We start from the raw sequence: 15362 nt of genomic DNA on the forward strand, positions 1-15362 counted from the left end.
TAACTGAAATATTAAACATAGAGTTTCACAAATCTTGACACACTCGTTTTAGGTAACCTACTTATTCCTTATTTTCTTCTATTCATTAAATTCAGCTTTGCACTATTCTTCCTCAAAACAATTGGAATTCGTCGTAATTTTAGAATTCCGTAGAAATATTCCAAATTGCCTATTAATTTCCCGGTCCTTTCTTAATCTATTTACGGCATTTCCAAATCCCCTTCGTGCCACCCATTACTTCACTCCTTGAAGAAGCGTTCAGGACCTTGCTGTCCTGAACGCTTCTCCCCTTTTTTACTTTCGTTTTCCAATTAAAATCGTTCATTCTTCCCACCAAAATCCAATTCTAGCCAGTTCAGCTTACATCTACTGGCTTCACTCCATATCACAGCCATTCACGTTCTAAACATGCGCTGACTAAAAACAAACTCCGTTTCTCCTTCAGCAGCCAATCAAATGCATTTAGAAGAATTACATAAAATCACTCTTACATACAGAAACATAATAAGAGGATATTTTACAATTCATATAATATACATTTAAATTTACTTATACACAATTTCTTATAATAACTTTTATAGAATAAACTAAATAAAATGAATGACATATTTATATAGTCTTTTCATTATTATTACATATTCTAAGATTAAATAATTAATTAATAACAAACAAAACTCGAAGCATTTATATGAATAATATATTACAAGCAAGAGACTAACAACAAATAATATTTACAAGTCTTGCTTATGACATGGTAGATTATGTTAAATGTGAATGAAGTATTAAAACATATAAAATATCTTCATTCACAACTTAACAAAGGCCTACCCTTTCACTGAAAATTTTTCTTTTAAGAAAAATTTTTCACACAAGTCCTTTTAGTGGAGGAATCAGACTTCTCATCTCCTTTTTGAGTTCTTAAATAGTTAATAGTTTGAACCAAGCCTGATTTGTTATCATGTTTTATATTTTTATTTCTCTCTGTATTTCCTCTTGGATCCTTGTTATTTCTAACATAAGGAAGCATTTGTTCTCTATGCCTATAGTGAGGTAACGTCCTTTCAGGGTAGTAACTCTGTTCTGTCACTAATACCTAATCTCAGTTGTCTCACGTCTTGGTAATCCGTTCTTTTAGTCTTCCTTCTGTGATCACTCATTTCCTTGTATTTCCATTGACTGGCCCTGGTGGACTGCTGAAGAAGCCTGCCATGCTAGTATGGAATCAGTTTCGTTCTCACAGAACAGACGATGTTGCAAATAAACTCAAGGAATTGAAAACTCAGTTAGCTGTAATTCCAGGAAGTCTAACTAGTCAGCTTCAACCTTTAGATGTCTGTATTAATAAACCATTTAAGGGATTTATGAAGAAGTGGAACAGCTGGATGCAGTCTTCAGATTTTGAAGTTATGCCATCAGGGAGAAGGAAGAGGCCTAGCATTTCGCAAGTTTGTGAGTGGGTCAAAGCTTCATGGGATGCTGTGAAAACTGAGACAGTGGTTAAATCATTTAAGAAGTGTGGAATTAGTAATGCATTGGATGGTACAGAGGACAATTTGTTGTATGAGGACTTAGATTCTGATTTAGAAGAGGTTTCAAGTGTCTCTTCATTTAGCTCTGGAGATGAATTTCTGGGTTTTGACGAAGAAGATTAAAAAGTAGGTACTCTTTGCTAGTTAGATTTAGATTAGGTATTTGTTGAAAGTAGACCTATTTATTACTTTATATTTGAAATACTGTAAATTCATTATAATATTCAGTGATAAAGTTTTTTCCTAAAAAATGTATACAAAAAAAGGAGGTGCGTTCTATACGCCGGTGCATCTTATATGCCAGCAAATATGGTAAGTATCTGAATTGCGGATGTGTGCTTTGAGGAGACCATTATTAAATTATTATTATTTTATGGTTTTAGTGTTAACAGTTTTTAGCATTTAAGTGTTCTTACTATTTTTATACATCTTTTACCCTGATGAAGCCAGCAGCTACAGTTGGTGAAACTAGTTGGTATAACTTTGTTTTAAAATAAATTTGACCAAAAAAAACCCCAAATAGCAGTCATTTATTCTCTCCAATAAACAACATTTTTTGTTCAAATATGAAACATGCTCAACACTCTCATCTTAGTTTGTTTATTTATTTTTTTTATGGCTAACAGGTTTTATCAACAAGGCTTCATTTATAAATAAATAAATAAATTTTTATTTTGTGAATTTAAGAACTAAATTCTTAAAGACCAGAAGAATAAATAACCAGTGCACAACATAATAGCCACAGTGCACATTAAAAAAAAAAAAAATGCAGCTCATCACCTGAGATGTCACATTTCTAATTATAATAATTTATTTTTCCATATCTATCTCAAAATATCTCAGTGCATTAATTCCCTCTTTGTCAACACACAAAGTGACTTAATGAATAATGCAGAGTTAAGCTATAAAGAAAATATTTCAAGCCAAAGAATTAGATATAAAAAGATATTTTGCATATTACTTACCTCAATGGATATTTGATCAATTTTATTTAACACATATATACATGGAATATATATTCTGTTTCCTTCAATGACATCAATAAGGTCATCTGATGTTGCATCACACTTCAAAACCACATCTGCACTATGAATTCGATATTCTGATAGTATTGTTCTCACAGTATCTAAATCAAGTTCTGACTGAGATGTCTAAAAAAAATTCAACAGGTGATATTTTAAGAACTTAACGTTATGGAAATATTATATTTCTGATTATAAATATTTTTAATATATAGTACAAACATAACTATTAAGTTTTATTTCAAAATTAAAAAATAACAGAAAACTTGAAATGCCAGCTTGCTTGGCCGAGTGGTTAGCACATCCACTCTCCAGCCAAAATGCTGCAGGTTCGAATCCTGCCATGGGCATGGATGTTTGTATCTGTGAAAATACTAGTTGTGGCCAGTAAATGGCATTGGTGCAGATGATGTAGCTGCGGGAAATGGAGAGCTGTAGAGTGGGTGCCCTTCATCAATGAGTCTTGAGAAGGGGGAATACATCAGGTAATGCTGAGTCCAGTGGAGTCTGGAGGGAATAATGATAGGTATAAAAACAGTGACATTTTTATGTTTCATACTAATGCATGAGCATATGGAATAAAGAAGATGAACTGGTGGTACTGATAGCATCAGCCTTCCGAAGATTATTGGGATCTCTAAGAAATGGTTGACAGAAGATGATATAATAACAGGAATAGAAGTAGCAGGGTAAAGCATTTTCCGACAGGATAGGAAGAGAAAACACGGTAGTGGAGTACTGTTTATGATAAGCGATGACTTATGTCCTCTCGGAGTGGAAGCTTTGAAGGGCAGTGGCACTAATGGTTTTGAAAGCATATAGTGTGAAGTAGAGGTGGGCAAGACAGGATAATTAGTAGGGTGTTGCTACAAGCCAAGGAAGGAGATATTTAGGCAGTTGAGCATGACAAATGCAAGAAGAATGATTGTTATGGGAGATTTTAACTATGACAGTATAAACTGGGAAGAGGAAAATGCATGTAGTAATAAGGGAATGGAATTTCTAGAATTCTTGAGTGACAAATGTCTTAGACAACATGTAATAGAAGGAACATGAGGTTCAAGAGTTTTAGATTTGGTCATAGCAACAGAAGAGCTGATTATAACTGACATTTCATCTCTTCCTCCCACCTGGAGAGAGAGTGACCACGTGGTTTTCATCATCATCATACCTATCAAGGATTTAGGCCTAGAGTGGCCTGTTTCAACCTTAGAAGTCATCGCTGAATCTTTTAAGAGGACGTCCTGGTTTTCTTTTTCCTAATGGCTGGTACTCTAAGGTGTTTTGGTAATCTTTCTGTTTTCATTCTTTCAATGTGTTCCATCCATTTATGTTTATATTTTTTAATTTTTTCTATTACTGATTCCTGATTTAATTCTTTCATAATTTCTTTGTTTCTTTTGTGATCAAATAAAGTATACTTTGAAGTTTTTCTCATAAACTTCATTTCAGCTGTTATAATAAATTTTCATCATCATCAGCTGTTATTAATCTCTTTTTGTTTTATTGTCCAGATTTCACTTCCATACAATAGGACAGGTAGGGCTAATGTATTGTATACCTTTAGTCTGGTTTGTTTTTGAACTAGGTTTAGTTTAAATATAGAGTTAATTCTTCTTCTTCTTTGGCACTACAGCCCAATGTAGGGCCTTGACCTCCCATTTTTGGGTTTCATAACTCACTATGAAGTGGGGTCATTACCCTCAAGCTCAACCAGATGTAATTGTCTGTGAAGTGTTGTGTTCTTAAGACCAGTTTGCCAGCTTTGTGGGAGGGAAAACCCCATATAAACTGGGGAGAAAAACCCTGCAGTCCATACCTAAGACCAGCTAACTTGGCTATGTCTGAGAAAGATCCTTAGCTCCTCACGTCAGTGACGAGAATCGAACGCAGGACACTCCTTTCCCGGGCATATGGTTGCGGAGAGCATAACCACTCGGCTAACCACACTGACATAGAGTTAATTACACCTGTTATTTTTAAATATTTTGCAATTTTTAAGTTTATACCTTTTTCATTTTCATATGTAATCATACAACCTAGGTAGTTAAATGAATTCACCTATTCTAAAATCTTGTTATCTATTATTACTATTTTAGTTCTTACTGGATCTTGCCCTTTAAAGGCCATAATTTTTGATTTTTCTGTTGATATTTTCTGTTGATGTTTCCATAATCTTTGGCTATCTCAAAAAGAAACTAACTTACAGAAAGCTATCTTAAAATAGCTTTTTGTAAGTTATCTTCAGAATTTGTAATTATTATTTGGTCATCAACAAAAAGGAGAATGTTTAAGTTCACAGTAGGAGAAAGTTTAATATTTTGATGGAAATTTTTATTCCATTTTATTATTATTTCATTTAAGTAAATATTAAAAAGAGTTGCTGCGAAGGGACATCCCTGTCAGACTCCTTGGTTTATCTGTCTCGTATATGATAGCTCATGAAGATTATTTTCATATATACTTATGATGGCTTTTAGGATATTATTTGGTATTTGTCTTTCTTTTAATATGTTAAATAAAATGCTTCTTTTAACTTTGTCAAATTCTTTTTCAGAGTCAATAAATGTAAGATGTGTTTATAAATTGTATTCTCTTCTTTTCTCTATTATTAATTTTAGGAAAAGGCCTAGTCGCCTTTTCTGATTGTTCAGAATATTTTATTAGTTTGTTATTTAAAATTCTGCTATATATTTTGTAACAAGAATTTAGTATACTTTTACCTCTATAATTTTTAGGGTCATCTCTACAGCCTTTTTTAAAGATAGGAATCAAAATTGCTTTTTTCCATTCTATTGGAAATTACCAGTTGAATAGATTTTATTTAAAAATAATATGAGTCTTTCTTTGAACCTTGTTCCTGCATATTTATATAGTTCTGAATCTAGCTTATCTTCTACAGGTGATTTTCTGTTTCTTGTTTCTTTCACACTGATTTCTAATTCTTTTTTAGTTATTTCCTTTTCATTTTCATTAAATGTTTGCCAGTTATCTTTTTTAAAATATTTATCTGTCCACAATTCTGCACAGAAATTCTGCTAATTTCAATTTGGTGTTTAATTTTGTTTTCTTTAGTACATGTATTTAAGTGTTTCAAAATCTTATATACATTGCGTCTTGTTTTATATAAATCATGTTCTAAATTAGAAACAAATTTGTTCCATGATTCTCTATGTCTTTTTCTGACTTCTCTTTTACCTATGGCTGTTATTCTTTTATATTTTATTTCATCTTCTAATCTTTTACTGCTTGACCATTTATGATAGGCTTCTTTTTTCATTTTGATTATTTCTTTGATTGTATCATCCCATATCTTCAGTTTTTTTCCTTTTATTGAATTTTTTGGTCTTTCCTAAGCTTTCATTTGCTGCTGTATTTAGTATTGTTTTTATATTAAGCCATTCTATTTCTATTTCTTCATTTTGTTTTCTTTTTAATCTAAATATTGGTTAATTCTTTGTTCATATAGTCATTGTATATTTGTGTACTTTAATAATCTTGCTTTATAAACAAATGTTTTAAATTTTCTTTCTGTTCTTGTTATTTGTAGCCATTTAGGTCTCCAACTCAAACAACTAAGCAAATTAATCTCTCCAACTCTGTTTTTTAGACATTAATTTTATTTTACTAAGGAAGTGGTCACTACTTATTTCATATCCTCTGTGAACTCTAGCATCTAAAGAGAACTTTGAAGTCTTTTCATTTAAGATAAAATAATCTAATATCGATTTCCATCCTCTTGCTGCCCAAGTATAGTTTATGTATATCTTTATGTTTATAGAAAGAATTCATTATTTTTAGGTTATTATAAACTACAAAGTCGATCAATTTTTTACAATTCCTGTTTAGAGTATGTTCTTCATATATTCCTGTATTATTATTAATTTTTGTGTTTCCTATTCTTGCATTTAAGTCTCCTGCTAATATTACATAATCATTTTTATTTATTTTATTATATATATATTTTGTATTACATAATCATTTTTATTTATTTTATTATATATATATTTTGTAACTGATTATAAAATTCAATATTATCCTGTTCTTCCTTCTTCTGGGCATATAAACCAATTATTATTAACCTCTATTTTTATTCTAGCTTCTATTATTCTTTCATTCCATAATTTATAATGTTTTACTGTTTTGAGAGGGAGTTATGAATCCAAATCATAACTCCTGCTTGTGCTCTTTGGTCTCTGTCAACTCCACTATATATCACATTAAAATTTTCGGTTTTCATGGTTCCTTTTAATTTCTTTTTTGTTTCAGTGATTACTGCTATTTGAAAATTTCTTTCATTTAATATTTGGTCTAATTCTATTTCTTTATATGCTATTCCTTTTACGTTCCAGTTTGCTATATGTATTATATTTTGTCATTTACCATGTGGTTTTGACTTGGAAAATGAATAGACATGCAGGAATATCAAAGAGAAGGGAACGTATGTGGAATTATAAGCCGTGTGATTATAACAGTTTTAGATATCAACTTGGGACAGTTTCATGGAGGGAGGAATTGGAAAGGGGAGATATCATTAGTGTTTGGGAAATTGTGAAGAAATATTTGTTATCAGTAATAATAAGCTGTATTCCACAAGTGAAGAAGAAGAAACAATTTGGTGTAAAGTGGATGACAAACAATATCAAAAAGGAACTGCAGGTGAAAAAGAGGCTATGGAAGAGATATAAGGGGGGGGGAGAGCAGATCCATGAAGAATATAAGACTCAAGCAAGGAGAGTGACTAGTATGGTAAGGAAGATGAAACTGGAATATGAAAAGAGATTGGCCCTAAGATCCAAAGAAAATCCTAGGGAATTATTTAACTATATGACCAGTAGGAAGAGAAATGATTGTGGAAGAATGACACTGCGGGATAAAAATGAGAATAGAGTGACTGATGCAGAGGACATAGTGGAGTTATTCAATAAACACTTTATTGGAGTATTTCATCCTGGAGAAGTAGGTTTTAATACTAGAGAGATAGGGCAGGTTCACGGTTTAGAGGAGCAAGAGGAGAGTGTGTTTTACAGTATGGATGGAATGTGTGGATAGTAAGATGATAAGCCCTATCTCTCCATTGCATAAGGGCAGCAGCAGACTGGAAATTATAGACCAGTTTGAGTTTCATCAGCAGTTAAGATCTTGGAGAAATTAGTTGTATAAAGCACTGATCAGACCATATATAGCATTGGCCAGATGAGGATAATGTTATCTGTGAGAGTCAACATGGATTTATCTCTTGGTTTAGTAATATGATTGTCTTTTATAATAACGTGACAAGAGCGGTTGATGAGAGAAAGGCATATTCTGCCATTTTTTTGGATTTTGCAAAGGCATTTGACAGGGTGCCACATGATAAGCTGATATTTAAGTTGAAGCACATGGGTTTAGATGTCAGGTTAGTCAACTGGATTCAGGATTAGCTATCTGATAGGTATCAGAGAGTTGAGTATGGTGAGGCAATATCAAGGAGGCAGAAGATTACAAGTGGAGTCTCACAGGGCTCAGTACTGGGACCTGTATTGTTTAACCTTTATATTAATGACATTGTCAGTGGATTGCAGGAGGATATTCGGTTGTTTGCAGATGATGTGAAGCTAGGAAGGGTTATTAGTAATAGTGCAAATGTGGCAGCCCTGCAAGAGAATTTGAATAAACTAGATAGATGGGCAAATGAATGGGATATCAGTTGAATGCAACAAAATGTAGTCTTGAAGTTTGGGATACATCGATGGGAGGCTGCATACTCTGTTGGAGGAAGTAGGGGAGACAAGGGATCTGGGGTTGATGAATGATAGAAACCTGACAGAGATAAAAGAGTTGTCATTCCATTGTATAAAGCACTGATCAGACCACACTTTTTTTATTGTTCTCAAATTTGGTCACCAGGTTTTGAAGAGGATAAATGGACAAAGATGGTTTCAAGACTGTACGATATTAGTTATGAGGATTGGCTGAGGGAATGTGGACTGCAGAGTTTGGTAGACAGAAGGAGAGATGATATGATTGAGACTTTTAAACTGTTGAGAAGTAGTTAATGGGGTTGACACTGGGGAGTTCTTTCGTTTGGTGGAACAGGGGGAAGCTTCATAGATGCAGCTATGAAGACAAGGGACCATCCATGGAAGTTATGAAAGGAAGCTGGTGGGCAAGAGGGTGAGGAGTGGCAAGAGTACGAATGGGCAATGAGTTCAAGGAGTCGTATGATAGACTGCGTTTTCTAGGAAGGACTGCCCACAATGAGTCTTTTGACTCCATGGAGGCCTGAATAATAATGATAATAATAATATTATAAAATGCATGACTTTGCATTTTTTAATGTGGATATGAAGCATATGACAGAATAGAAATAACAAATAAGATGTGTAAGCCATCAATCATGTCCATTACAAGGTATGATAATCCTAAACACACAAACACAGGAGAATGCAAACAGATTAACTTGCCTTCATAGCTACATCTCAGAGCCAGTGCTAATGAAAACAAGAAAGAAACACCTAGTTCTTTACAGTATGCAGGGTGGCATTAACTTAAAAAGAGGTATTAGATAGACTAAACATGTACAATATATTTTTATATTTCTAGTCCTTTTATCATATAATTATAGCTTTCTGTTAATCAAAAAAATCAGCTAATGCCTTTTATTCCTGTATAGGGAATAGGCAAGGCCATTTTAGCCATTGGGGGGGAGTTCAATCTCCACTGGTTGCCACAGAAATAGCTGGCCCAAAACTATTACTAATTATACATGGCATCCAGTGAAGAGAGGCGGCTGAGAAGTACCACTGCCTAGGGATCTCATGATCCCTAATCCTAACACTATGTTTACTATCTGAAAATGGTATGGGTTCTATGATTTTCTTGAGTTACGGGGTAAAAAATCCGAGTTTCCAGGAGAAAAAACCCACTTACGTGTGCCAAAGATCAACTAACTTGGAGCAAGTCGAAAAAAGGCTTAGTAAAAGTAATTCTAGTTAGTGACTAGAATCGAACTTATAATGCTCTCTCTTTGGTTGAATTAGCACCGTGGAAGGCACATGCTATCTCCACTGAACTACACAGGCACTTTCTGTTAATGGCAAAGCAAAATAAGAGAAATTTTTACACTGTAAGGTATTTTTTTGCAATCAATAGAGAGAGAGAGAGAGAGAGAAACTAGCCATTGATGGGTAAGTGGTAATCATTTACAACATAAATATTATATCAGCCTGGAAAAGCAATGCCAGAATCAATTTTGTTTTGTTAATTATATCTAATTACATTAGCTGATAGTTAATTTTTTATTATTAAATGAACTTTATATAGGATAATTATACAGATTGGTTACTCTTGGTTTCTTAGATATGGAAAATGGGGAAAGGATTCAGAGGCAAGTGACCAAAATGACTGGTTTTTGTGGAGTGCTCCAGATAATGATGGAGAGAAAGTTTGTGGATTACACAATTGAGGAAATTGGCTGAAAAGAGAAGATATGATAGAAACATGCAAGTTGCTAAAAGAGTTTCAGAGAATAAATGCCAAAGAAATTTTCCAATACATCAATACATAACTGAATGGGAGAGAACAAGATGTCATTCCTGGGAGTTGTATAAGAATGTGGTTAGTAAGCAAGTAGGTGTATTTTTTTTTTTTTTTGCTTGGTTGGAGAGTGGTGAATGAGTAGAATTGGCTGCCAGAAGTGGTTTTAAGTGCCTTATCAGTGAACAACTTTAAAGAAAGAGGGAGAGAGAGAGAGAGAGATATAACAGGCATTGTGTCAGTTAAGTGCATGGGTCCCACATGAGTCTTCGGAATGCATTGGAATGAATGTATAATTATTTCACAAAACATTTATTTTACAAATTAATAAAATTTCCTATTAATTTACAAATTAATTCAATTTCCTATAAGAAATAACTTCACAGAAGCAATTTTTTATAGTTTCCGCACTTGTGTTTTTTATTCTTTATAGAAAACAAAATCTAAATCTTTATGTCATTTATAATAATTCGTTATTTTTAGTACTGTGAGCTATGGTCTCTTACATTTCTCACATCCATTACAAATTGAAATAAATAGTTTTGTATTAGATAAAACATTGGCATTACATGTGACTAAAACCATATTAATATTGTTATAATTGTTTTTGATACTCAAACTGGCAAAAATAATGAAAAAATCTTTGCACACTTTGTTTGGGGGAAGAAAAAAAAAGAACATGATGAACATGTACTGTTTATTTGGAAATAAATAAATTTACTGCTAGTTTCAATATTATGTGGCATTTTTGTACCTACACTTTTTATGTTGTCAAACATACAGGCACATAATTCTAAAGTGAAATACATTTCCATTCTCTTATGAACAACTTGATGCATTATTTTGTACCAAGTAACTATCATATTTGATAGTTTTATGTTTTGATAATGAAACTGAGATTATTATAAATTATGAAATCAGGAAATTATGTGGTCTTGGGGATGTTAATGGAGAACTAATGGCAAAAATATTTTCTAAGCCTGCAAAAGAAATATCATCAAACATATGTTGTTCTTTTAATGTTCACATGGTGATCAGCATTCATTTTGGTAAAATTATAGACTACTACTACCATGTTAAGAGTAAAAATTAATTTCCTGACTTTTCGACCTTCAACACTAACACGTACAAATTAATTATTGAAAATGAAAGTCAAAACACTTCCATTTCTGGATACGTTGGTCATGTGTCTTACCTTCGGAAGTCTCCTTTGATGTTTACCATAAATCTACATATAATGGCCAATATACAAACCACTACCACCACCCAACACAAAATCAAAGTGCCATTAATGCACCAAAAAACAAGAGCTATAAATATTTGCTCAAATGAGCAGGCACTTGAGTACAAATCATCAGCAACACTGTTGTCGTAGCCCTTTCTTAAGAAAGGGCTACGACAAAAATACTATCACCAAAATTCTTCACAAAACTGCACCTAAAAATAAAAGTAAATTACATTACAATAACCATTTCATATTAGGAAAAACAGAAAAACAAACAGAATACTAGACAAATACAACCTTAATACCACCTTTAAAACTCTGCAAAATTAGAGAACTTATTCAACTCTTCCAAGGATACCCTTCCTCTTTTGGGCCACTCTGAAGTATACCATATTCAGTACGCCTGTAACTTGCCTCATATAAACAAAACTGGATGCACAATTCCCATCAGTAAAGAAGGAACAGAAACACCACATTAAATTTAATAACTAAAGTAAATATGGCCTTTCTGATCATGCTCTGTATAATCTACACAGAACTGGCTGGAAAGGCACCTGATCTTTACATCACACCAATCCTGGTAGAAGTGCAAATTTAAAGAAGCCTGTGAAATTCTAATCAACCATCAATAATCAACAATAATGCTGGCCTAAAAATTTCAAGAATATGGATGGCACATATTCAACCCACATAACTTTTTGTTCCAACAGGTCATAATAATTAGGATTACAGTAATCCAGGATTTTAATAACAAACCTCAGCACATATTTTGAATAGTGATTAGACTACCAATAATGTTGTATCATTAAAGTTTAATAATAATTTCTTCATCTCCTCCAGTACAGTCACACCAATTTATATTAGAAATATATAGAACATATAATTTACCATCTCTGAATCCTTACTTAATCACACTGTACTGGTATCCATGCTCTTTCCTTTCCAACTAAATTAATGAACTCTCTCCAGCTTTGCATCATCTACAAACAAAATATATCCCCCATCCCCCAAGTAATCCATTCACAGTATCATTTAAAGATTGAACAGCATTGGTTCAGCACCGAGTTCTGTGAACTCCATTAACCTTCTTTCTCCTTGATATCAATCAGATAGCCAATTACTTTAACCAATTGCACTGGATTAACAACTAATCATGTAGCAACCACATAGATACTTTTGCAAAATCCAGAAATATCACAGGCTTTGTTGGCCAGGTGGTTAAAGAACCAACCAACAGGTTGTGGGTTTGAATCCCTCCATGGGTATAGATATTTCTGACCATCTTTAGATGGGAGCAGGCTGTACTTACACTTTTCCTGAGGCAAGGCAAGCGGGGCCAAGGCACTAGAGTGATCTGGGGGGAGGGACTCTCATTGTTTGAGCCATTAAATTGGCTCTAATTTTTCAGAGCCCCCAACTATAGCCTCATGTACCTGTGCATAAGTACGGCCTTGGGTGGGAGATGAATGTCATTGCCCATTATGAGACTACCACTCATTTATTGGAGGGCCTGAAACAGCTTGAAAGAGGTAGGACTGTATGAATCTACAAAACGTTTTAGGGGAAAGGGGAATGGTTTAACCTATTTCAGTGCATAACATACTTCAGAGTGTGGAATTGTTGTTGTAATGAAGTAGGAGGAGATATTTTATTTTATTTATTTTTATATTAACTTCACACAAGAGGTATCAAGACCTATAGCATGCCAATGCCATGTGCAGGCAAGTCAGGGTGAAGAAAAAAATCCGTTAATGTGTTTACTGAATAGTTGACAGTTGCATTTGTGGGAAGAAAATGGTAATGAGAAGACTGTTTCAAAATGAAAAGGTAAATGGAATGAAGAAAGAGGATGAAAAGTTGGTTTGGTGAGTTTTATGGATGTTAACCAATACTGTCTGTGTTCATATATGATTAGAGGGAAGTAGAGGAATGGTAGTTATCAGTTCATTGGAGCAGTATCCATGGAAATACCTACAAAAAAAGAAAAGACATAATGCAAAAACAGTGTCTACAGGAAAGCAATTTGAGGTAGTCAGTGAAAGGGGAAATCAACTATTAAGTAAACAGCTCTCTACTGGATATAATGAAGCATTCTGAAGGAGGTTTTTAGTGCACCATACCAGATGTGAGAACAATATTCTAAGGTTGGACAGATTTTGGATTTAAAACGTTGGAAGTTTAGCAGAAGAAAAGTAATGTTTAGAAATTACCAACTCTTCTGAAAGCTAAAGATACTACAGGATAGGCTAGATGCAAAAGCCAACCCAAGAAGAATGTTCCACTTATGCTTTCCTTTTATTCATCTTCTATATACACATCATTATCATGGCTCCATGTGCATACTATACACTCCTAACCATCATATCATTTTAGAAAAATCCATTCTGCTAAACCTGTTTAACCTACAAATTCTTCAGGACAATTTTGTTCTTGTTACTGTTGCCTATTCATGTATACTGAACAATGAATACCAATTACTTTAACTGTAGTGCCTCTGTAGCACAATTGGAAGAACGATAGTATGTTACGCCCTTCAATTGGAAAAGACCTAAGTTTGATTCTCAACGGGAGGAATCTTTATATGGAATTTTTCAATTGAAGGTGAGTTAGTCGATCTCATATGGAGATAGCAGGGCTTTTTCTCCTGGTAACATGGGTTTTTCATCGAACACACATACAGACAAATCGGCCTTTAGGACACACACAATTTTCACAGAAAATACTGGTGGTAGTGGTGAGCAGTTGGATAGCATTGGTGTAGATCAGTGATAGCAAACCTATGACACGCGTGTCAGCACTGACACACTTGAGGGTTTCAGGTGACACACCTTGGATGTTGAAAAATATTGGTATGCTGATGAAAAACTGCGATAAATAGTGTAAGATCGCTCTCAGTTAAGGCGAAGGTAGGTTTGTTCATTAAAAGAACTTTCTACCAGTAGTCAGCAACAGAAAAGTCATTAAATGTAATGTAAGTTTGTAATTTCAGTTTATTAAATTAATTGTATAATATGAATTCATAGATTTTATATCAATGTCCTATTAAATAAATAGCCTAATATGATATGTATAAGTCACCATCTATGATTATGTAGTTACATTTATAATGCATGTATGCAAGTGGCACATCAACAACGTCAATATTAAAAAAAAAAAGTTTGACACACCTGGGTAAAAAGGTTCGCCATCACTGGTGCAGATGATGGAGACAGAGAGTTGGGGAGTGGGTGCCCTCCCTCAATGAGTCTTTGGACTCCTTGGTGGTGTCATGAAATAATAACTGAAATAGATACACTCACTCCAACTAATCACTGATATATGCTAAAGTAGCACACTCACACTCAAATATCTGCAGATTATGCAGATACTTCCTTATTCCTATGAATAAGGAAGTATTGCCAATGTTATAAATTCATTCATTTCTTACTGATATTAAAACTCTAAACATCAATAAATATGTTCAGCTAATAAAATTAAGTTTCAATGTTTGCAAATCTATAATTTCAAAGAAAAATTTCACTTACCAACATTTGAAGATTAATGCCTCCTTTATCTTTTTTCCTTACAACTATGCCTGGTGGGTCTTTATTTAATCTAATGCCAAATCCTTCTAGTTCTTTCTCTATTATCTTTTTATGCTGAAGAGGTTTTAATACATCGAGTACAATAAATATCAAGCTGCATGTGCGGGCCACTGTAAAGAAAATACATCACAACAAATGACTAAGGCTTATAAATTTCTTGATCTTGCAGCCTGACTTTTACAAACTGGATGTATTGCTAAAATACAAAATTAGAGGCAGACCATGTGAGATTCATTGGAACTAAATGATGTTATTTCTAGGAAATGCAAATTTACCGATAATTTCTTTCATTGTGGGAAGTTTTCAGTACTGAGACTATGTTATGATGTAAATAAAGAGTTTAATAAAAAGAAGCAATTAAAACCTGACAAGTTTCATAAGTCGTAAGACTTTACATTATCAGGGGTACTGGTACATAAGTTTTACACAACAAAAGCCTATTAGCAATTAATTACACATATTAGATGTTTTTGATAACTTACAC

At 33.4% G+C, this 15362-nt stretch overlaps 1 protein-coding gene across 2 annotated transcripts in view; it reads right to left on the bottom strand.

Moving 5' to 3' along the window:
- The window catches only part of 128up (GTP-binding protein 128up), a 79243-nt gene that overhangs the window by 25691 nt on the left and 38190 nt on the right, over nucleotides 1-15362 (bottom strand). For both annotated transcript variants that reach the window (XM_090409994.1, XM_090409995.1), the window contains exons 4-5: nucleotides 14819-14988; nucleotides 2495-2680 (exon numbers count right to left, since the gene is read on the bottom strand). In XM_090409994.1, coding sequence (XP_090266120.1) covers nucleotides 2495-2680; nucleotides 14819-14988 — 356 coding nt within the window. The remainder of the gene's footprint in view (nucleotides 1-2494; nucleotides 2681-14818; nucleotides 14989-15362) is intronic.

The sequence above is a fragment of the Typopeltis vanoorti genome, chromosome 20, assembly GCF_054136105.1.
Source record: "Typopeltis vanoorti isolate ZY-2024b chromosome 20, IOZ_Tvanoo_1.0, whole genome shotgun sequence".
Lineage (NCBI taxonomy): Eukaryota > Metazoa > Arthropoda > Arachnida > Uropygi > Thelyphonidae > Typopeltis > Typopeltis vanoorti.